At 33.7% G+C, this 24,223-nt stretch overlaps 4 protein-coding genes across 8 annotated transcripts; all 4 read right to left on the reverse strand.

Annotated features, from left to right (window-relative positions):
- Positions 1-259: 259 nt before the first annotated feature.
- On the reverse strand, positions 260-2,466 carry LOC115710066 (putative disease resistance protein RGA3). The gene is made up of 2 exons (XM_061111548.1): positions 476-2,466; positions 260-391 (listed from the first exon to the last, which is right to left on the reverse strand). Exons 1-2 carry the CDS (start codon positions 2,027-2,029, stop codon positions 329-331), a joined length of 1,617 nt encoding a protein of 538 aa, XP_060967531.1. The 5' UTR covers positions 2,030-2,466; the 3' UTR covers positions 260-328.
- A 341-nt stretch (positions 2,467-2,807) lies between these two features.
- Positions 2,808-4,464, reverse strand: LOC115711110 (putative disease resistance protein RGA1). The gene is made up of 2 exons (XM_061112296.1): positions 4,056-4,464; positions 2,808-3,785 (listed from the first exon to the last, which is right to left on the reverse strand). Exons 1-2 carry the CDS (start codon positions 4,110-4,112, stop codon positions 2,808-2,810), a joined length of 1,035 nt encoding a protein of 344 aa, XP_060968279.1. The 5' UTR covers positions 4,113-4,464.
- A 6,031-nt stretch (positions 4,465-10,495) lies between these two features.
- On the reverse strand, positions 10,496-11,150 carry LOC115710129 (histone H3.2). The gene has a single exon (XM_030638469.2). It carries the CDS (start codon positions 11,029-11,031, stop codon positions 10,621-10,623), a length of 411 nt encoding a protein of 136 aa, XP_030494329.1. The 5' UTR covers positions 11,032-11,150; the 3' UTR covers positions 10,496-10,620.
- A 2,602-nt stretch (positions 11,151-13,752) lies between these two features.
- LOC115711101 (putative disease resistance protein RGA4) lies at positions 13,753-24,142 on the reverse strand. Of its 5 annotated transcripts, none has more exons than XM_061111542.1 (10): positions 23,874-24,142; positions 23,365-23,417; positions 22,790-23,115; positions 19,275-22,652; positions 19,099-19,192; positions 18,456-18,573; positions 17,620-18,106; positions 16,296-17,506; positions 15,952-16,136; positions 13,753-15,085 (listed from the first exon to the last, which is right to left on the reverse strand). In XM_061111542.1, the coding sequence occupies exons 3-5, from the start codon at positions 23,093-23,095 to the stop codon at positions 19,109-19,111; spliced, it is 3,768 nt and encodes a 1,255-aa protein (XP_060967525.1). In that variant the 5' UTR covers positions 23,096-23,115; positions 23,365-23,417; positions 23,874-24,142; the 3' UTR covers positions 13,753-15,085; positions 15,952-16,136; positions 16,296-17,506; positions 17,620-18,106; positions 18,456-18,573; positions 19,099-19,108. The 5 variants fall into 5 exon arrangements, with proteins under 5 accessions (XP_060967525.1, XP_060967526.1, XP_060967530.1 ...); XM_061111543.1 differs by lacking the exon at positions 23,874-24,142 and adding an exon at positions 23,673-23,827; XM_061111547.1 differs by lacking the exon at positions 23,365-23,417.
- Between the last annotated feature and the right edge of the window lie 81 nt (positions 24,143-24,223).

Genomic DNA, 24,223 nt, shown 5'->3' on the forward strand with positions numbered 1-24,223 from the left:
AAAACAATTCGAAGAACTTACATTATTCAAAACAACAATGAACTCATCATCATGGAAACATCCAAAACTTTTCAATCAATAGAAATATCAAAGTTCATATTCTTCTCCATTTGTTCAGTAAAATAGCTATTGGAAAAATTTCTAGATTGTATTCTTTAACAATGATATATAAATGCTTTAAAAAAAAAAACAATGACATAAATTTTACTCTATTTTTTTCAAAAAAAAATTGTTTTTGATATAAATCATATCAGAAGGAAGTAACTGCATACACAGTAAACTTGTACATATTGCAGAAGGGATTTGCAAAATATATGATATATCTAATCTATCCTTGATTTCTTGTATTGCGTAGCCTAAACTTGTTCAAGAGGTTGCATCCCTTTGTATTCTGCAATATCATGAAAAACATTATAAGCTCTGATTTTAATTTCATTTGAAAATAAAAGCAAACATTAGACATTGACGTGTTTACCTCATTTTCTTCTTCTTTGTTTGGATCTGGAATTAAGGTCAAGTCTTCTATATGAGAAATCTTATCCCAATCTTCACCTGTATTCCTTTTGCATCTCTTCAATAACATGGGACAATGTTTAATATATAACAGGTTCAAAGTGGTGAGGCTTCGAATTCCTTCAGGGAATGATGTCAGATTGGGGCAGTCATATAACCAAAGACTCTTAAGTGATTTGAGGTTGTTGATCCACTCTGAAATTGTTGTTAGACTATCACACTTGTAAATTTCAAGTTGTTGTAAGATTGTAAGATGTTGGATACCCATAGGAAGAACAGTCACTATATTTGGCAACTTACATAGTCCTAATGATTGGAGTGTTACATTTAGGGCTCGCCACATAGAGTCATAATCTTCACTTATCAGCATGTCCCCTAACCTCTCGCATCTTGAAATCCACAAATGTCGAAGTGATGAGAGATGTAGAATAACAGGACACAAATCCTTCAATTTAGGACAACCATCAATATGAAAGCGACTGAGACAAGCAAGGCTCTTGAAGGAGTCTGGAAGACATTCTAGATCATCAATGTCTATTAGAAACAGCCTTTCTAATTTGGAGAGAGGTGAGAAAGGAGTTGTTGGGAATACAGATTCAACGTTACTGCTCATCATCAACCCCATTCTTAGTGTCTCTTCTAATGGCTTCCAACTAGTCTTCCTCAGTTCCAATTCTCCTTCCAAACGTGGGTAAAGTGGCATGCAAGTCAACTTAGGACAATCATTTGCATTTGCATTTGCATCAAAACAAGAATGATCAACTTCAATCTCTCTCCACCATCCTTTTAGATTAGGCAAATCCAACAACTCAAGTGTCTCTAGAGATGGTAGCAATGTTGTTGTTGAACCAACCAAGTCTTCACTGACATTATTAGTGTTGGATATGTACTCTAAACATATCAACCTCACAAGTGTCAAATGCTTGAGACACTTGAATTGATTCAATGGAACGAGATACTCACATTTTGAACAATCTTTCAAAGTTAACTTCACTAGGTTTGTAAGTGATGAGAGCCAGGTGGAGAGCTTAACACCCCCATAATTTGTTAGCCTTAGATTCTGAATATTTTGGTGTGGCTGGAGACCTTCTAATGACATCTCATAACCAACAATAGCCTCGGTTTCATCGATTTCAGCTTCAGAATCCCACTCCAATGTCAATGATCGAAGATATTGTTTATCCTTTAATTTGGCTTTCTCATACTCCACTGCTACATTTTTTTCACAACTCAAATTTATAACTTCCAATTCGCCTCTCAAATTGTTCAATCCCATCAATTCCTTTAGCTCACCACCATGCCTTGGTATAGATTTTTCACTTTTCATCAGCACATACATTGATAATATTTGGAGATTAGTTAGCTTGCCCAATCCACTTGGCATATACTCCAATTTATCACAATCAGAGATTTTAAGATGCCTAAGGTTGATGAGTTTCCCAATATCTCTAGGAAGCTCTTTGAGTTTTGAGCATCTATTGAGATTCAATGTTTGCAAATCCAACAAATCATTCATTGAATCTGGAAGTGATAATAGACTTTCATTCCAAGAAAGATCCAAGTATCTCAATTGTGTCAACTTACCTAGTCCACTTGGCAAAGCATTTAATTTATCACAAAAAGAAAGTTCAAGATGCCTTAAGTTGATGAGTTTCTCAAAATCTCTAGGTAGTTCTTTGAGATCTGAGCAATCATTGAGCTTCAACGTTTGCAAATTCACCAAATTCGTAACTGAATTGGGAAGTGACTTGAGATAAGAATTCGATGAAAGGTCTAAATATCACAAGTGTTTCAACTTGCCAATAGAATTCGATACTAACTTCCTACTTGAACCTTTCAAATCCAAACAACGTATAAACTTACAATTTGATATTATTGCATCACAAAATGTTTGGTCCTTGGAACTACCGAGAACTGTTCGAAACTTTTTGGCATGAACCAACAGAACTGGAAGTTCATAGGCTGAATAAGTATCACCATAAAAAGACACATGATGAGAAGTTTCCTTGATATTTCCTTGGCCATTTGAAATGACAAAAGTAGTACATTCCTCTCCAGCTACTTGAACAGCAAGATCATGAATCAAATCATGCATTTTGCATTTCTCTATAACTCTACATTCATCTACTTCAACATCTTGAAAGAATGATCCTTCCAACAGAATCATAAACCATTCATAACCCACGTCTTCCAAATATTGATCTTGACTTGGATCTATTAACTAGAGAAATCCTTGCCCCATCCAAAGATTAATTAAATTTCTCACCAAAATTTCTTTATCTTTAGGAAATAAGCTACAATAGGCAAAGCAAAGTTTCAAATGGATGATCATAACTCAGTTTGAGGGTGGGTAAGATATCATCTTCACGTTGATAAGGTATTTTTGAAAATTCTTTATCTAAGGAAGACCACTCTGATTCTAAACTTTTCCCATGTAATATATTTCCTATTGTTTTGATGGCCAAGGGAATTCCTTTACACCTTTTCACAATCTCCTTTCCAATCTGAACAATGCTAGAGTTATCTAGCTCTTGTGAGCCATCTTCAAAAGCCACCTTTCTAAACAAAGACCAAGATTCAACTTCATCAAGAACCCCTAGTCGATAGGGTTGTTGTTCAGTAGTTAAGAATTTAGCAATGTTTTCACTGCGAGTAGTTATTACAACTCTACTCCCAGCATTTTCATTACTTATTATTAAATCTTTTAACTTCAACAACTTGGCATGGTCTTCCTCCCATATATCATCTAGTACAACAAAATATCGATTTCCACCAAGTACTTCTCGAAGCTTCTTTACTAACAGTTCTGTTCCCATGTCTCCCGAAATAACCTCACCTTTTGCTGACTCAATAATACTTTTAATAATTAGTCTGAAGTCAAATTGATCAGATACACACACCCAAATCCTTAACTTAAATTGTTTTTTGACTTTCTCATCATTATAAATACTTTTGGCAAGAGTGGTTTTTCCTAGACCACCTATTCCTGCAATGGCAATCACCGAGACACTCTCTTGATCAGAACTCTCCGATAAAAGATTATCGATGATAACTGATCTATCCTTCTCCCTCCCAATAACATCTTCTTTACGTACGTAGAAGTCAGCATCTCTCACTCTTCTAGTAGTTAGGGTAGTTTCTTGACGTCCTTGCTCCAAAATGAAGCTTTTATCATTGGAAATGGAAGCCAGTTTTTTCTTGATGCCTTGTATTCTACGACTCATCTTGAAACGGAAAGCAAGCTGGTTGGAGCTGGAAAAGAAGGTGCACACCTGTGGAGTTGTATAAATTTATTTCATTTTCTTAGAAATAATTTACATCGAATTCTTTTTATGTTAGTTTAATGACTTATTTTCCTACCATCACATAAATCCATTCTACCCCAGACCAGATCCCAGACACAGATCTGGATCCGAATCCAGACCGCCAAACCACGAACCCAGCCCAGGACTTCGGACCTAGCCCCGAGTCAGGGTTCGAGTATATTTTAAACTACAAATAATATTTTGGTGTTGTGTATTGTAGCTATGAGAAATACGTACCTGGTTGGCCATTGGATTTTGAGACATGATCAAAGCTTGAGTGTTGAACTCGTCCATCAAGTCATCTGTTTTAAGAACCACAATGCTCAGCCTTTGGAGCCAGTTCTTGACTTGGTTGTGTTGGAAAAATTCTCATTACAAGAGAGAATAGGAGGATTACAATCAAAATACTCAAAATACAAATAAAAGTATTTCATCAAGATTACAAGAAATCTAGAAAAGAAGAAGGATAACACACAAAAAGCTTGACCAAGGCTCAAGGACCTTTGTCCTAAAAGTCATTTCCTCCCTCATATGGACACTTAGGGAAACTCTAGAAATGCTCTTAAGGATTTATCAAGCCTCATATGCTCAGCCTAGTGTCTAAGGATGAGCATATCCTCACAAGGTTCTAACCACAACAAATGGTTTCAACTACTTTTTTTGCAAGTGAACAATATGGCCTTTATTTATAGAGTTTTCACTCTCATATGAACATGAATGATCACCATAAAGCCCTTGGATGTTACCAATCATAAATTGGGCATTTATGTTATTAATTGGGTGATTTGGAGGAGTTTTGGGCTGTTACAAAGGCTCTCAAACTTTCAAAAACGTGGGCAATAATATGCTGAAAAAACAGTAACTAGTTACTAGTTACTATTTTTTCAGCTTTGGCCAATTCTTTTCCAAAGTGTTCCAAATCATTCCCACTTGATTTTGAACCATTTATACACCTTATAAATGAATAAATCAAGTCTCCAACAATAATATTTTCAATAACTATCATTCATTCACATTCATAAACAATTAGTAACATCTTTTACTAATTTAAGAGTGAAAAAAGAGATGAGAGTTACATATTCAAGTGATCATCAATTTAAAGGATTTGCAACTCCTATTTTGAGATCATTCTACACAAATTTTGTAACTCCATAATGTATGTTACAATTTGACAAGATTAATACTTTGTCACACTTAATTATTTAATCTACATATTATATTATATTAAATAATATAACATTCCCCCACTAGATTAAATAATATCTCATCAAATAATTTTGTAACACAACATTTTATTTAATCAATCAAACATTATATTATGGAGTAATATAATATTCCCCCACTTGATTAAATAACTTCACTCTAATAGAAACCATTGCATTTGTGCATAGTGTAAAATGTCTTTCGACTTGAATTTTACCTTAGTGTAATTACCACAAAGTTTATCGAAATTTTGGTTGTCGTAGCATTGAACCACTATTTCTTGATAACAAACCGGTGATAACACACACACATTTGCTATGTTCACTCAAGAACCTTATGGATTGCTTTTGCACCGTTAATGGCCGTGTGCACAAATCCAATTCATGGACTTTCTAGAGAATAATTCCCAATTCTCATAAGAGGCGGCACCACCCCTAGTCCATATAGGTGGAGTTTTAGTGTCTCACAATACTTACACTTTCTTAAGCTTAAGTGAGTTTTCTTAAGCTTAAGCTCCATTAAAAAATCTTTCAGTTTTAACCCTCAATTTTCACCACATGTACTCATCCATAGATGGGACAATTGAGTACCACATTCACTCTATTGATTTGTTATTACCTATTGAACTTAAGACTAGATTTTTACTAGTGTTAAGATAGGTTACCATCAACGAGCAAATTGCTAAGGGAGTTTAGGTCCCATCCCTCGAAATTCATGCTTTAATCTTGTATGAAGATTAAGCGATTTGTTAACCTCACACTTTTGATTCCAAACGAATCATGCTAGCCAAATATATAGTGTTCACTTTGTGACCACTTTTCTCCTTAAGTACTTAAGCTTTGAAAATTCAATCATAAAAGATTAATTTTCACACAACTCAAATTCTCAATAATTTTGATATCAAGCATATCAAAATTAAACATTAATTTAGACACCAAGCATGTCTAAATTACACACTTAACTTTATACATCAAACATGTCAAAGTTATACTATATTTAAGACATCAAGCATATATCTCAAATACATACATTTTTAGTTTTAGACACTCAATATGTCTAAACTTCTCATATTGGAGTATGCACCCCCACTATCTTAAATTTAATTTCTTTCTTGAAATTATTACCACCAAATTTTGACACTAAATATGTCAAAATTTCACATATGCACATAGCAAAATATTAATTTAGAATATTAAATTCAAAACCACATATATATAATCAATAATTTCTCAATAAATTTGATTAAACTCAAATCTCACCCCCACATTTAACCATAAAGTTAAAATACCACATATCACTTTAAAATAAATCTCTTTATTTTATTTTGTTCTCTACACATTATCTTTCAAAATAATGTGCACTCAAAATTATCATGAACTTCGATATCACATGATAATCTCTCCAAATACCACTTACAAATTAATAGAATTATTTTATCCATTATTTGTCCTTTATTAACAAAATTATACTTAAAATTTGTTAATAGATAACACAAAATTCACATAATGATAAAATTGCTTCTTCAATTTTATGGTTATCTCCTCATTGAGATTAGTCCAAAGTTAACAAAATTACTTCTCATCAATTTTGTTTCACCACTTTACTTTTTAAGATTCAAAATTGCTTCTCCAATTTTATAATCTTTTATCTCATTATTTGAATCCACAATGATCCACTTTCTTTGAGTCTAAAATTGTCCTTCCAATTGTATGAGCTCATTTCACAATATAGATCCACTTTGATCACTATGCTCTTGCTATGAAATGAACAAACACAAAAAAGTGTAACTCACATAGTTCACTTTTTCTTATCTCATAAAATGAGATGATTATCACCAAAATGGAACTTCATTTCCAAGTAACTATCTTTAATCATAATATAGTTTCACAATAATAATGATAGAATGAACACACTTTTTTTTTTATCATCATCTCCATTATCATACCATATAGTACATATATTAATATGATAATTTATATACATATATTAATACACAAAATTAATATATAACTCCCATAAAATTATAACTCTCAAATAATTTTATATTAATTAATATTGTATATATGTTACCATACTATCATAAATAACATATACAAAATATCAATATTAATTCCACAATTAAATATATATATGTTACATATCATATATATTAACATACAAATACATTAATATGCATATACACAATATATATATCATGTATGCATGTATATAGAAATCACTATTTCTACATATTTATTCTCACAAATATATATATGTAATTATATCTCATGCTCATCATATAATATACATATAACTCACATATGTCACATATTATATGATATATATATATATATCTCTCATATATATACATATAATAATATGTTATAATCTCAATTATAATATTATATATCACTATATATAATAATATAATATACACATATCATATACATTAACATGTAAAAACTTTATACCAAAATATCATATCTCATCATATAAATATGTTAATATATATTACTATTAAATAAATAAGATATCACAAAATAAATCCATAATGATTACCCATGGATGGCTTGAATCTCTTACCACATTATTTTTCTTCTCATGATCTTGATTGATGCTCTCCCTCATGGATAATTTTCTTTGATTGTTTGACCTCCATGGCATGTCTTTTAGAAAGAAGAATATGCCACATAAATGACTTTTAGATTGTTGGAAAAATTCTCATTACAAGAGAGAATAGGAGGATTACAATCAAAATACTCAAAATACAAATAAAAGTATTTCATCAAGATTACAAGAAATCTAGAAAAGAAGAAGGATAACACACAAAAAGCTTGACCAAGGCTCAAGGACCTTTGTCCTAAAAGTCATTTCCTCCCTCATATGGACACTTAGGGAAACTCTAGAAATGCTCTTAAGGATTTATCAAGCCTCATATGCTCAGCCTAGTGTCTAAGGATGAGCATATCCTCACAAGGTTCTAACCACAACAAATGGTTTCAACTACTTTTTTTGCAAGTGAACAATATGGCCTTTATTTATAGAGTTTTCACTCTCATATGAACATGAATGATCACCATAAAGCCCTTGGATGTTACCAATCATAAATTGGGCATTTATGTTATTAATTGGGTGATTTGGAGGAGTTTTGGGCTGTTACAAAGGCTCTCAAACTTTCAAAAACGTGGGCAATAATATGCTGAAAAAACAGTAACTAGTTACTAGTTACTATTTTTTCAGCTTTGGCCAATTCTTTTCCAAAGTGTTCCAAATCATTCCCACTTGATTTTGAACCATTTATACACCTTATAAATGAATAAATCAAGTCTCCAACAATAATATTTTCAATAACTATCATTCATTCACATTCATAAACAATTAGTAACATCTTTTACTAATTTAAGAGTGAAAAAAGAGATGAGAGTTACATATTCAAGTGATCATCAATTTAAAGGATTTGCAACTCCTATTTTGAGATCATTCTACACAAATTTTGTAACTCCATAATGTATGTTACAATTTGACAAGATTAATACTTTGTCACACTTAATTATTTAATCTACATATTATATTATATTAAATAATATAACAGGTTGTTGTGAGACTGTTTCTTCTCAGCATCCAAAAGCACAGCTTGGATTGTTGAAATGGTTTCTTTGAGATCTTCAAGCTCATCCTCCACACCCCAAACCAGAGAGATCTGTTTCACAGCTTCAGATCCCAAACCACCAATGATTTTCTCAGCAATCGGAGACAGAATCAACTCAGCCATGGCTTTTCAAACTTGGTTCCGATCCAGTGATTGAAGAGAGAGTTTCAGATGTTGGTTACAAGTAAGTAAACACTACTGATAGTGATACAACTCATACATATCATTGAAATTCTCCCCTTTTTAATTTTATTATTATATTTTCTGTACGTTGTTAGGTTGGCATGCATAGTTAGCTGTGCGTGGTCAATGTTTGAAACATGGTCTGCTTTTTCAGATTATATTATTAGTAGTGGAAGAATATAATAATACCATGCAGTAGTGAGTAGTGAGTAGTTTGGGCTACTAATTATTTTTTTGAAAGAATAATAAGGAATAAGTTACAGTGATATTTTAGAGCCCAGTGCCTGGTTCAAAGGTTATACATAAAATTATTTGGTTTATGGTCTGCTTTTGATTTTTGAGATCAAATAAGACAAACTAGGAACATGTTATATAGTTCAATCATTTAAGCACTTCAGCAATTGATTGCTTCAGTGTTGATCCATTTTCAAAGCTGTTAATTGAACATTAAAAAAATAAGAAGAATAATAAGAACAAAAATATAGCCACAAACAAGTATAAGATAGATATCATAAAAGGAATAAAATTCAGAAGCATACAGATATACATATACACAAATTCTTAGCAGATAGGAGTTAAGAGACTCCAAAAAGTAAAATTGAAATTCACATTATCCATCTCAATGATTTCCAAGAAAATACTCCACACTCTCTACTGACTGACTGCATGCATGCTTGTCAATACAACTAAATTTATCCAATAAAATAGACAAGTATCTATCTATTCTATTCTTAACATACCCCAACTAACTCTGCCACTGATTTGGCAGTGACAGTTATCAATTAAGTCTCTAATAACCAGACAATTTGGTAAGTATCCCATCAGTATAGGTGGTGGTGACAAGTTTCACTACCAAAATGAACTAACCAAAGGAACAGTTGAGTAATGTCCATTTGACTGGATTGACACACACATGAACTATTTTTGGACTCATACACCAAGGGGATCAAAGTTTCAAGAAGGTAAAGAATAAAAGTACAGGAACCTTTAAATAACAGTGGCATTAATTTCTTAAGAGATATGAACAACTATTGCACAAAAGGGATCCTAAATAAAGAAAAAAAGAAGGGTTTACATTTCTGAGTTCATCATTCTTAAGCTCTCTCCCTGATTCTCAGATTCACAACTAAAGGAAACTAATAGGAACTTGCCCACCAACAAATGGTTTTTACAGCAGAAAAAGAAATAATAGAGTGGAAGAAAATAAAATGATATTGATATCCCAGTGAACTGGAAAGCCCTGTTCTCCCTCCCTCTATTTATTCTATACTAACAAACCCCAGCTAGCTCTGCTACTGATATGGAGGTGGCAGAGTTACCAGTTAAGTCTCCAATAACCAAACAAAGAAATGAATATTGGTAAGAGTATCCCCATCAGTTTAGGTAACAAGTTTTACTAACAAAATGAAACTAATCAATGAAACAGTTTGAGTAATCTACATTTGACTGAATTGATGCATACAAAAACTATTTTTGGACTCAAACACCAAGTAGATCAAAGTTTCAAGAAGCTAAACAATAATAAAACAAGAAACTTATGTAAGACTCTTGGATCTGATACAAGAAAGCTCAATCATCACCCTAATCAATGCCAGAGTCTCAGAAAAGCTCAATTGGGTTTAAAATGTGTTTGTTTGAGTAGAGCTATTAACCAAACAAATGATTTGAAGCTTAATAGCCATAACTAATATTTTCATTAGATTCTTAATAAATACAAAAACAGAACAAGATTAGATCCTAATAAAACAAAAAGAAGGGTTTACAATACATTTCTAAGTCTTATCATTCTTAAGCTCTCTCTCCCCTGATTCTTCGAGCTAGCTGGATATCTTTAGGCATGATAGTGACTCTCTTGGCATGAATGGCACAAAGGTTAGTGTCCTCAAAAACACCCACCAAGTAAGCCTCGGCAGCCTCTTGAAGAGCGGAGACGGCGCTGCTCTGGAAACGAAGATCAGTCTTGAAATCTTGAGCGATTTCCCTGACAAGCCTCTGGAAAGGCAACTTCCTGATGAGAAGCTCAGTGCTCTTCTGGTACTTTCTGATCTCTCTCAGAGCAACAGTTCCTGGCCTGAACCGATGAGGCTTCTTCACACCTCCTGTCGCTGGAGCCGACTTCCTTGCCGCCTTAGTCGCCAGCTGCTTCCTTGGGGCCTTGCCTCCGGTCGATTTGCGAGCAGTCTGCTTGGTACGAGCCATTGATTGAGAAAGCTTAGTTCTTTGCTGTGTTTGTCTGTTTGTTTTGTTCTTGAGAAGCTTGAGGAAAGAGATGAGATAATTTGAATGGGTTTTGAGAGAGTATTTATTGAAAATGCGGAACCGCCAAAATATGGAGATTTTGAATGAACGATTTTAAGCCGTTGATGATGGATACTTTCAACGGTCAGATATGAGTAAATGTAGTGGACACTGATAGCTATCCGTGCCATGTTTCAACAACCAATCAGATTCTTTGTTGCTTTTAAGGGTATTTTTGAGCGTTTGGTTAATTTCAATATCAACTTTTTGTACTGTTAATGAAAAATATCAATACCTATGGTGGCTCCTTTGACTTTTTTGTTTATATTTTTAGATGAGATGTAAGAATAATTTTATTTTTATACTTGTATTGTATTCATGACATTGAAAAAGTTTCATCTTTTTGTTTGTGTCACGACAAGTTCTGCAATATCAATAATAACATTATAAACAGTTTATTTCAGTTTAATTAGGAATTCAAAACAAATAACTAGCATGGATGTTGTACCTCATTTTCTTCTATGTTGGGATCCGGACATAAAACTAAATATTGTCTATGAGAAATCTTATCCCAATCATCACCAACTTCTCTTTTGCATTTGGGCAATCTATAATATTCAGGAGTTCCAAAAGGTGAGGCTTTGAAGTTTGAATTCCAGGGCCCGTTTGTTATAAGATTGGGACAATAGTATAAGAGGAAATTACACTTAGTATGGGATTTTAAAAGTTCTTATGATAAATATGACACATTTAAGTTTGGCCAATTTATATGGTATTTTTTTGTTTTTAGATTTTTTTATGGTATTTGATATGCCACATATATGTAATTAGGTTTCTAAATCCCATATTTAATGTTTTTATTTATTTAGGAAGTTTTATTTGTCATTGATGCCGGAAAAGTCACCGGAATTTACTGTCGGTGCCGGAAAAGTCACCGGAGTAGCGGTCGGTCCCGGAAAAGTCGTCGGAATTGCTGCCGGTGCCGGAAAATTCGTCGGAATTGGCATTGTCACCGGAAAAATCACTGAAAAATCACTAAGAAACCGGTTTCTTGAAGTCTAAGAAACCGGTTTCTTGGTGATTTTTCCGTTGACAATGCCAATTCTGACGACTTTTCTGACGTTAGTTGCTACTCCGGCGACTTTTCCGCAAGACCGACAAGAACTTCAGAAAAGTCATCAGAATTGGCATAGTCGCCGGAAAAATTATCAAGAAACTGGTTTCTGGTTTCTTGATGAAGAAACCAGTTTTTTGGTAATTTTTCCGATAATTTTTCTGACGACAATGGCAATTCTGACGAATTTTCTAGAGTTGGTAGCAACTCTGACGACTAATACACTAGCAGCTACTCCGGTGACTTTTTCAGTACCGACAGTAAACTCTGGGAAATTCGTGAGAATTGGCATTGTCCCCGAAAAAATTATCGAAAAAATCACCAAGAAACTAGTTTTTTTTATTCATCAAGAAACCAATTTCTTGATGAAGAAACCAGTTTCTTGGTAATTTTGTTTGTATTTTTTTTTTCTCTATTTGGTTGATTGATGAAACTGGTTTCAATTATTTTCAGTGTATATCATTTTTGTTTTGTTTTCATAATCTTTATTATTGTTGTGTAACAAAATTAGTTCTTTGATGAAGAAACCACTTTCTTAGTGAAGTTCTTGATGAAAAAACCACTTTCTTGGTGATTTTCTAATGATTTTGCTGGCGACAATACCAATTCTGACGACTTTTTTTACGCCAGCAATAACTCCGGCGGTTTTTCCAACACTAGGAACTACTCTGGCAACTTTTTCGGCACCGACATCAAACTCCAGAATAGTCGTCGGATTTGGCATTGTCACCGGTAAAAATACCAGAAAAATCACTAAGAAACCGGTTTCTTCATCAAGAAACCAGTTTCTTGGTGATTTTTCCAGCGACAATGCTAATTCTGACGACTTTTTCGGCGCCGGCAGCAACGCCGGTGACTTTTCCGGCACCGGCGGCTACTCTGACGACTTTTTCCGGCGCCAGCAGTAAACTCCGGTGACTTTTCCAGCACGAGTGACAACTTCGGCAATCACTATAGTTTTATTTGTTTTATTTTTTAAAAAAAAAATAAATATGAAGGGAAATTTAATATTTTTTTATAGTAATTTAATTAAGTTTTTATTTTTTATGAATTTTAAATTCATATTTCTTTTTAATGTTTTATATGGTTTTTTTTAGAAAAAAAGCCATATTTTTAGTTTGATTGGTTAGATAATGCCATATTTAATGACACTTACTTTTTATGCCATATTTATCATAACCTTAATAATTTTTCCCATATTTTTGAAAATAGCCCATAGTATAACTAAAGATTCTTAAGTGATTTGAGGTTCTTGAACCACTGTAGAGTTGTTGTCAGACCATCACCTTACTAATTTTAAGTTGTTATAGGAAGTGAGTTATTTTTAACTTTTCAATTGTGTATACATTGGTATATTTCCTTCAAATGAAAAGATATCCAAAAATTGTTCTAATCATGAAAAGTTAGATGTATTCCAGAAAGGAGTTACCAATATATTACAAAATAAATCAAACATAGTAATAGTAATCTCATTACTATTCCTATTACCATTATAATTACATTTCAGTAAATCAAACACCATCTAAACTCTTAATTCTATATTAAGAAACAAAAGAATAGCATAAAAATATAGCCATAACTAATTATCACATATCATGAAAGGAATAATTTAAAACTATACATTTATGTTTACCAGAGTAACGAGACGATAGATCAACATTTCTTGCTTCACCATAGTATTCAATATTCATTTCTCAGTGGCAAAAGTATATCTCTCTCATACAGCATATAGGATTTATTATCAAATGGAATTTAATAACATCTAAACTCACAATTACTTAGACATAGTTCTTGAATATCTTGGTGTGGCTGAAGACCTTCTATTGACATTTCATAACCAACAATCGCCTCATCTTCATCGATTTCAATATTAGAATCCTACTTCAACGTCAAGGATCGAAGATATTGTTTATCCTTTAATTTTGCTTCCTCATACTCCGCTGCCACATCTTTCTCACAACTCAAATTTGTAACTTCCAATCCACCTCTCAAGTTATTCAATCTCATCAATTCCTTTAGCTCACCACCATGTCTTGGGATAGACTTTTCGCTCTTCATCAACACATACTTTGATAATCTCATGTGGCATATACTCCGATTTATCACGACCAAAAATATTTAGATGCCAAAGGTTGATGAGTTTCTCAATATCTCTAGGAGGTTCTTTGAGCATTGAGCATTTATTGAGTATCAGTGTTTGCAAATTTAACAAATCATTAGTTGAATCTGGTAGTCATAATAGACTTTTATTCCGAAAAAGATCCAAGTATCTCAATTGTGTCAACTTATAACAACAAGAAAGTTCAAGATGCCTAAGGTTGATGAGTTTCTCGAAATCTCTAGGTAATTCTTTGAGATTTGAGCAATCATTGAGTTTCACCAAATTAGTAATTGAATTGGGAAGTGACTTGAGATCAGAATTCCATGAGAGGTCTAAATATCTCAAGTGTTTCAACTTGCCAATCGAATTCTATACTATCTTCCTACTTGAAAAGTTCAAATCCAAACAATGTATAACCTTACAGTTTGATGTTATGGCATCGAAAATGACTCCTCCTTAGACTTTGAGATTCTAAGAAATTTTCGAATACTTTTTGCATGAGCCAACGAAGCTGAAAGTTCACTTCCTGAGTAAACATAGTCTACGAAAGACACATGAAGAGTAGTTTCCTTCCTTGATATTTCCTTGACCATTTGAAATTGCAAAAGTAATACATTCTTCTCCATCTACTTGAACAGCAAGATCATGCATCAAATCATGCATTTTGCATTTCTTTATAATTCCACATTTATGTACTTCAACATCTTCAAAGAATGATCCTTCCAACAAAGTTATAAACCATTCATAACACACGTCTTCCAAACATTGATCTTGACTTGTATTTGTTAACTTGAGGAACCCTGTGCCATCCAACGGTTAATTAAATTTCCCACCTTAATTTTTTTGTTTTAGGAAATAAGAAAAGCAAAGTTTGGCAAGATCATCATAACTTAATTTGAGAGTGGACAAGATATCATCTTTACGTTGGGGTATTTTGAAAATTCTTTATTAAAGGAAGAACATTTTAATTCAGACCTTTTACCATATAATAAATTTCCTATTGTTTTTATGGCTAGGGGATTCCTTTATACTATTTCACAATCTCCTTTCCAGTCTTCACGATGCTAGAGTTATCTAGCTCTTGTGAGTCATTTTCAAAAGCCACTCTTTAAAACAAAGACCAAGATTGATCTTTATAGAGGTAAAAAATTGCTTAATATTTACAACATGTTTAAGAAGCGCAATATACAAGTCAGACGGGCTCATTAGTAATGAATCCGATATTATTAGGAAAACACACGATAAACGTTGTAGGTGTTGGTGGATTAGGAAAACTACGCTTGCTAAAAGTGTTTTTAACGATAAGTAACCAAAATATCATTCCCTGTTACTTCTTGCTAATTAAGAGAGTCAATATTTAGAGAGAGTGAGTGGGATTATTATATTAGAGTTGCCACCTCTTGACTGTAATTGTACTCTTAAATTTTCTGGTCAATAAATTAGGATCAATGACCTTCTATGTGGGACTATATGCTTTCTTTTCTTATGTTTGTGCATTTAACTCACTTCCCATTGCATATGTCTATTGACTAACCGTTTGAATTGTTGTTCACTGACTTCTGTTTTCTAAGTGAATTGTTTATAGGATCTTTGAGGTTGAAATCTGTTTAGAGTTCCTACATATATATTTATAGCAGCAAATAATATATATATGAGAAATATGTACCTGGTTGGCCATTGGGTTGTGAGACATGATGAGTTGGCGCCTCAAAGCTTGAGTGTTGACCTCGTCCATCAAGTCGTCGGCTTTGGGAACTACAGTGCTGAGCCTTTGGAGCCAGTTCTTCTCAGCATCTAAAAGCACAGCTTGGATTGTTGAAATGGTTTCCTTGAGATCTTGAAGTTCATTCTCTACACCCCAAACCAGAGAGATCTGATTAATGATGTTTGAATTTTCAACATTCATTTATTTTTATGAATTGAATTGATTCTTTTACCTATATACATATTTTCATTTTGATTCTATGAGAAAACAAGTTCTGAAAGGAGTTGTTGGATCAAAATGCTCACCTAAAAAGCAACTACCATTTCTCTGGGTTTTGTCTTTTGTTAAGTTTGATTTCATTGAAAGAGAAGAGCTAAACTACCACAAAAGGGTAGCTCCCCAACAGTGAATGCTGAACCATTAAAGGATATAGCTACAAACTTGAAATTACAACCCCAAAAGGATTTCACTATACTAGCACTAGAACAGAAAAAAAAAAGGATAGAAGCTATATTCCAATGAGGGAAACCAGAGACTCCCTGGTAGCTGCGGAACAAGCTTTGCGAATTGCCAGCACTTCCATTTGAAGAGTGGAGGAGCCATCAAGAGCATCCGTGGCCACCTAGTTTATCCCGAATTCTAGTGATCTCTGCCACATCTTCAAACACTTTTCTCTAAACGGAGGCCCCCTGTTTGTTTTTGTTGGGAAAACCTATTGCAATTAATCACAATATTTTCTCTCTTTGTAGGTTAAAAATTGGATACTTATAAACACCACAATGAGCAATATCAAATATCAACCAAAATACCACAAACAATAGAAAATATACAAATCAAGCATAAAAGTAAGACATCAAGATTTTTACGTGGAAACCCAATGCGGGAAAAAACTACGAGGACCGTAGTCTGATCAAATCATCCACTATCACCAATGTTCAATAATGGGATTACAAAATTCTTATCTAGTATAACTAGAGGCTCACAACAATATCAAGATTAAACAATGTTTGATCAACAAGACAATCATCATCATCTCTAAAGATGAATACACAAAGAAAAAGTTTGAGTCTCACCAAATGGGTATTGTAGAAGAGCACCTTAAAAGTTTGGGTCTCAAAGATGAGTTGATTTCTAGCTCGCAAAACTGGTTCATGCACCTGTTCCGGACTGCAAAACCAAGCCACTAAATCCTTGGGGTGGACAAAGGAAAGAGCCTCCAACCAGCCTAACTTCCCATCTTGAGCCGAACCATAAAAGCATTCATAAATGGGCACTCTTTAAACATATGCATCACTGACTCTTCACTGTGATTACAGAACACACAAACGTTTTCCTGGAAAAGAACTCTGGCACTTTGAGCCCACCAAGAAGCAAATTTCCTCTCTTTCCTCTCTCAGTAAATATTACAAAGGGAATAATTCTCAAACAAACTTGTCCTTCCGACCCTTTCTGCCATACTGCCATACGAGCTTTTCAGAGCTCAGCCAATGATTTTAACCACAGCTACAGCCTACACCTATATAGTACAATCATTAAAAACACCGCAGCAAATGATTGCATCAGTGTTTTCATCTGTTAATTATAAGATATCATAAAAGTGATAAAATTTAGAAGTAAACATTTACATACCATAAGAGCAAACTGGTTTGAAGAACAGGATAAGAGAACAACATTTCTTGCTTCATCATAATTAATTCTCAGGAAAGCCAGTGAATCGCACCAGATTTAGTATGAAATGAATTAATTATAACATCTACACTTAAATCAAATAATACATAGATGTGACAGCATGAAATTCAAGTGTAGAAGTAAATTTGAAATTCACATTATCCATACAATGAAGCGAAGTAGGATTGACAAGTAAGTTTCCATCTCAATGATTTCCAAGCAAGTACTCTTCACATTCTCTACTCACTCACTGCATGAATGTAACATAGTTATTTATTACAGATGCAGAGGCTAAAACCACTCTTGCTCTCTCGCTTGCTCGTGTGCTTCTCTAGCTGTTGGAACAGTCATCTCTTTCAATGCCACATCCTCCTAATCACTCTTAGTCGATACCTTCATTCTTGCTTGCTCTTCTTCTTCTTCTTCTTCTTCTCGATCACTCTTCCTTCTGCAGTAATGAATAATTTAGAATCGATCAAGTAAACAAATAAATATACAAGGGACTACAGATTTCAGTAACATATGCTAACTTAGCTCTTAGATAGCCATGGGACTGACTGATCATTACTTCATAATTATTTTGTAATACATGATGTAAGAAATCAAAAAGCAATGCAGAAAGACTATCTCATGTAGAAGAGAAACACATTGTTTCGACAGCCCCGATAAGTTATTAGGTAGCACTGCAGAAGAATAGCAAGTATCACCATTATAAGTAAGTTCATCTTGCATCTCAAGGTACTCCTTTCTGATACAGAGTCCTCTAATCCAATGACAATATAAAAAACTATCTTTACCTTTAAATAAGAATCATATTTGAATCAGTACATGATACTAGAGTGAGACTTCTGAGCTAAAAAACAATAGAGTTATAGCTTTTCATGTTTTTCTTTGGATCATCCTCTCCAAAGTACCCTGAAAAATAATTAGTTTGTGTTAGTTAAGTTCATTATTACCTTAAATATTACATTTTGCTAATTCAACCATTCAAACATTGCCAAACACACCAAATTAAGATGGTCACTTGGCCATATTCCATCCAAGTAAAAAACCCAACAGAAAAGAAATCTTCAAGTGATTGAACACCAAAATAATCTTTTAAAATTATCCTTATATTTTTTGTTTCCTCTTCTAATTTAGTAAAACCATTCAGAAAGTTATAAATCATCATGGAAGGGCTCTCAATATTTTCCAATTTCTAGACCGTGCACATTCACATTAGAGGTAGCAGTACAGTCAATCGGCCTAAGTGGAACATTAAGAAGTTTTACCAATCAAATCATCTCAAAATTTTGAACAAAAACATACATGAAAAATATTTTTTTTTTCTAAATGCGCCAATTATACATAGCTGTTAAGTGTTCTTATTTTCGATTGAGATTAGTAAATTAAACCATGTCAAAAAGTATATAGAGAGAAGGAAATTTGAAAAATAATTACCTCCACATATCTATCCATGATTTCTTTTAATAGTATTGCAGAGCCAAGACTTGTTGAAGAGATTGCATCCATTTGTTTGGGGTTCTAATGGATTCTACAATTTCAAACAAAATCATAAGTATTTTTTATAACTTAATTAGGTAAATAAAAAGCAATAATTGGCATTAATAATGTACCTCATTTTCTTCATGGTTAGGATCTGGATGTAACAACACATGTTGTATATGAGAAATCTTATCCCAATCTTCACCTGTAATCCTTTTGCATCTTTTCAATAAAATGGGACAGTCATGAATATATAACTTGTTCAAAGAGGTGAGACTTCGAATTCCTTCAGGGAATGATGTCAAATGAGGACAGGAGTCTAACGTAAATCTCTTAAGTGATTTGAGGTTGTGAATCCACTCTGGAATTGTTGTCAAACTATCACAATATTTGATATGAAGTTGTTGCAGGCTTGTAAGATGTTGGATACCCTTAGGAAGAACAACTACTATACTTGGCAACTCCCATAGTTCTAATGATTGGAGTCTTTCATTAAAGGCTTGCCACATAAAGTCGTAATCATCGCTATTAAGCATGTCTCCTAACACCTCGCAATTTGTAATCTGTAGATGTCGAAGTGATGAGAGATGTAGAATGCCTGGACACAAATCCTTCAATTTAAAGCAACGAATAATATCCAAGTGATTGAGAGAAGTAAGGCTCTTGAAGCAGTCTGGAAGACATTCTAGATCATCAATGTTTATCAGATCTAGCCTTTCCAACATGGAGAGAGGTGAGAGAGAAGACCTTGTTGGGAATAAAGATCCAACATTACTTCTCAACATTAGCATTCTTAATGTATCTTCTAATGGCTTTGAGCTAGTGTTGCCCAGATGCAATTCTCCTTCCAAATGTGGGTAAAGTGGCATACAAGACAGCTTAGGACAACATTCTATATACAATGAAGAAAGTGAAGGGAGATAAGGAAAGGAGGTGTGTTTGACTTCATTTGCATTTGAAGCAAAAGAAGAATGATCAACTTCTTTACCACTATTTACAATCTCTCTCCACCATCCCTTTAGATTAGGCAAACGTATCAACTCAAGTGTCTGCAAAGATTGCAATAATGTTGTTGTTGAACCAAGCAAGCCTTCACTCATATTAATGTTGGATATGTACTCTAAAGATAACAAGTTCTCAAGTTTCAAATGCTTCAAACATTGTAATTGCTCCAATGGAACGAGATACCGACAATTTTCACAATCTTTCAAAGTTAGCTTCTCTAGGTTTGTATGCGACGAGAGCCAGTTGGAGAGCTTAACACCCCCATAGTTTACTAGCATTAGTTCTAGAATATTTTGGTGCGGCTGAAGACCTTCTATTGACATTTCATAACCCACAATAGCCTCAGTTTCATCAATTTCAACATTAGAATCCCACACCAATATCAATGATCGAAGATATTGTTTATCCTTCAATTTCGCTCTCTCATACTTTGTTGCTACGTCTTTCTTACAACTCAAATTTATAACTTCCAATCTGCCTCTCAAGTTGTTCAATCTCATCAATTCCTTTAGTTCACCACCATGTCTTGGGATAGAATTTTCGCTTTTCATCAACACATACTTTGATAATCTCTGAAGATTAGTTAGCTGGCCTAGCCCACATGGCATATACTCCAATCTATCACAATCATAAATTTCAAGATGTTTGAGGTTGATGAGTTTCTCAATATATCTAGGCAACTCTTGAAGTTTTGAGCAACGATTCAATATCAGTGTCTGCAAATTCAACAAATCATTAGTTGAATCTGGTAGGGACAATAAACCACTATTACTAGAAAGATCCAAGTATCTCAATTGTTTCAACTTACCAAGTCCACTTGGCAAAGAATTCAAATCATGACAATAAGAAACTTCAAGATGCCTAAGGTTTATGAGTTTCTCAATATCTCCTGGTAGTTTTCGGAGATTTGAGCAATAATTGAGCTTAAATGTTTGCAAATTCACCAAATTCGTAATTGAATTGGGAAGTGACTTGAGATAAGAATTACGTGAGAGGTCTAAATATCTCAAGTGTATCAACTTGCCAATAGAATTTGACACTAACTTCATACTTGAACGTTTCAAATCCAAACAACGTAGAAATTTACAATTTGATATTATTGCATCACAAAATGCCTGGTCCTTTGAAAAGAAAAATTTCAAAAGAGTTCGAACATTTTTGGCATACGCCAACGAAGCTGAAATTTCCCTTCCTGAGTAAGTATCACTTGCAAAGGACACATGATGAGTAGCTTCCTTGATATTTCCTTGACCATTTGAAATAACAAAAGTGATACATTCCTCTCCTGCTACTTGAACTGCAAGATCATGCATCAAATCATGCATTTTGCATGTTGTAATAATGCCACATTCATCTACCACAACATCTTGAAAGAATGATCCTTCCAATAAATTCAAAAACCATTCATAACCTGCATCCTCTAAACATTTATTTCGACTTGGAAGCGACAACTTAAGAAATCCTTGTGCCATCCAAAGGTTAACTAAAGTTTTCACCTCAATTTGATAGTCTTTAGGAAATAAACTACAATAGGCAAAGCAAAGTTTCAAATGAGAGGCAAGATGGTCATAGCTCAATCTAAGGGTGGGTAAAATATCATCTTCATTTTGCTCAGTTATTTTTGAAAATTCCATGTTGAAGGAAGACCACTGCAATTCTAAACGTTTACCATATAACAAATTTCCTATTGTTTTTATGGCCAAAGGAATTCCTTTACACCTATTCACAATCTCCTTTCCAATCTGCACAATGCTAGAGCTATCCAGTTCTTGTGATCCATCTTCAAAAGCCACCCTTTTAAACAAAGACCAAGACTGAACTTCATCAAGAACCCCTAGTCGATAGGGTTGTTGTTTGGTAGTTAAAAATTTAGCAATGTTTTCACTACGAGTAGTTACTAAAACTCGACTCCCAACATGTCCATCACTTTTTATTAAATTTTTTAACTCCAACAACTTATTACGATTTTCCTCCCATATATCATCTAGTACAAGAAAATATTGCTTCCCACCAAGTACTTCTCGAAACTTCTTTAGCAACAGCTCCATTCCAAGGTCTCCAAAACTGCTACCACCTTTGGCAGACTCAATGATACTTCTAATAATTGATTTCAAGTCAAAATTATCACATACACACACCCAAATCTTTAACTCAAAATGCTTTTGGACTTGCTCATCATTAAAAACACTTTTAGCAAGAGTGGTTTTTCCTAACCCACCAATACCTACAATGGCTATCATCGGGACACTCTCTTCACAACTCTCGAACAAAAGCTTATTTATAATAACCGCTCTATCTTCATCCCTCCCGATAACATCTTCATGACGTACATGAGAGTAAGTTTCTCTCACTCTCATAGAACTCAGAGTCTCTCCAAGTCCTTTCTCCAAAAGGAAGTTTTTATCATTGGAAATGGCCACTAGTTTTTTCTTGATGCCTTCTATTCTACTACTCATCTTGAACCGAAAAGCAAGTTGGTTGGAGCCAGAAAAGAAAGTGCACACCTGTAGAGTGGCATAATTTTTTGTTTTCGGAAATAAATTACAGAGCACAATAAATAATAACCAAAATATTAATTACATGATCATTGAATACAATCTAGAATATAAAAATGTCTTATGAGATTGAATGAAAATAGTACCTGGTTTGCCAATGGGTTTTGAGACATTATGAGTTGGTGTCGCAAAGCTTGAGTGTTGACCTCGTCCATCAAGTCATCTGCTTTGAGAACTACAGTGTTCAGCCTTTGGAGCCAATTCTTGACTTGGTTGTTGTGACTCTGCTTCTTCTCAGCATCCAAAAGCACAGCTTGGATTGTTGAAATGGTTTCAGTGAGTTGTTCAAGCTCATCATTCACACCCCAAACAAGAGATATCTGTTTCACAGCTTCAGATCCCAAACCACCAATGATTTTGTCAGCAATTGGAGAGAGAATGAACTCCGCCATGGCTTTTCAAACTTATGATTCTGATCAGATTGAAAAGAGAGTACTGAGTAGTATGAAATTATGAATTTGAGGGCTTAAATAAGTTACATTTACTGAGAAACATAAATAGTTCAGAGACTAATAGCTACGAATGCACTAAACACAAAAATGGAAGAAACTACAATTGAGACCAATGCAAAATCTCAACAACTACAATCCACAGCAAATAAAGATTAGCGATTCAATCAAATTTAATAGCATTTTGACACATAAAGTTCAATCATTCTTACTCAGTATTTAGTGAGTGATTCCCTCTTGATCTTGGGTACTTGATGGACTAGAGCTGTACACAGAACAAACCCAAAACAACAAAATTTACAAAAAAAAACAAAAAACAAAAAACAAAAAACAAAAGCAAATCCCATTATTTTCCCCAACAACCAAACAGGAATAGAAACTCGAAAAAGAAAATGAAAAATGAAAACCCAAGAAAAACAAAAAGAATTTAACCCAAGACAAGTTTGATTGATAGTGAGATCTTTTAGCAAACATAATATCTGTTAAATAAAGGTAAGAAAATTCAAAGCAACAAACTTACGTGAAATTTGAAGAGAACTTATTTGCTCAAATGATGAAATAAAGAGGATAAATTATTAAAATAAGATATGAAGAAGAAGGAACAACAGTGTTGTTGTGTTCTGTGGTACACAAATAAAGTGAATAATCTTAATGACTGTACAGTTAGACCATTTTTAATTATTTAAAAACTTAGAAAAAGGAATAAAGTAAAGTTACATACATCCACTTGTTATGTCGGCTAAGAACTTTTCTTGATGAATATGAATTTGCTCAAGCAAGGACTCGAGATTCCTTGGCATCAGTCAGTACTGGTGCGAGTAATTATGAGAATTGGACTGCACCAGCCATTAGTTTGATCAAAGTTAATGAGGGATTTTTGCTGATATGGGCAGATTTGGTATGGGGTGTGTGTGTGTGGCTAGGCAGGGACCACCATGGGAGTCTTTTAGAAGCTTATCCACTTTGTCCCTTCGAATAAGCTTCTAATAAGTTGAGTTATAACTGGGATAATGTGGTTTTAGAATCGGATAATCTTGTCTGTGTTCTAGCCATTAATAGTGATCTTTACAT

Source organism: Cannabis sativa, chromosome 3 (genome assembly GCF_029168945.1).
Source record: "Cannabis sativa cultivar Pink pepper isolate KNU-18-1 chromosome 3, ASM2916894v1, whole genome shotgun sequence".
In the NCBI taxonomy this organism is placed as follows: domain Eukaryota; kingdom Viridiplantae; phylum Streptophyta; class Magnoliopsida; order Rosales; family Cannabaceae; genus Cannabis; species Cannabis sativa.

Bases quoted from the DNA above. Each gene is read 5' to 3' on its own strand.
- LOC115710129 (XM_030638469.2), bottom strand. From the start codon at position 11,031: ATGGCTCGTACCAAGCAGACTGCTCGCAAATCGACCGGAGGCAAGGCC.
- LOC115710066 (XM_061111548.1), bottom strand. From the start codon at position 2,029: ATGAATGATTTGTTGGATTTGCAAACATTGAATCTCAATAGATGCTCA. The intron at 392-475 runs GTAAACACGTCA...ATGATATTGCAG, and splicing joins ACAAAGAAGAAGAAAATGAG to AATACAAAGGGATGCAACCT.
- LOC115711110 (XM_061112296.1), bottom strand. From the start codon at position 4,112: ATGGACGAGTTCAACACTCAAGCTTTGATCATGTCTCAAAATCCAATG. The intron at 3,786-4,055 runs GTACGTATTTCT...ACAACTCCACAG, and splicing joins AAAATCCAATGGCCAACCAG to GTGTGCACCTTCTTTTCCAG.
- LOC115711101 (XM_061111547.1), bottom strand. From the start codon at position 23,095: ATGGCGGAGTTCATTCTCTCTCCAATTGCTGACAAAATCATTGGTGGT. The intron at 22,653-22,789 runs GTACTATTTTCA...GCCACTCTACAG, and splicing joins AAAACCCATTGGCAAACCAG to GTGTGCACTTTCTTTTCTGG. The intron at 19,193-19,274 runs GTACATTATTAA...TTGAAATTGTAG, and splicing joins CTAACCATGAAGAAAATGAG to AATCCATTAGAACCCCAAAC.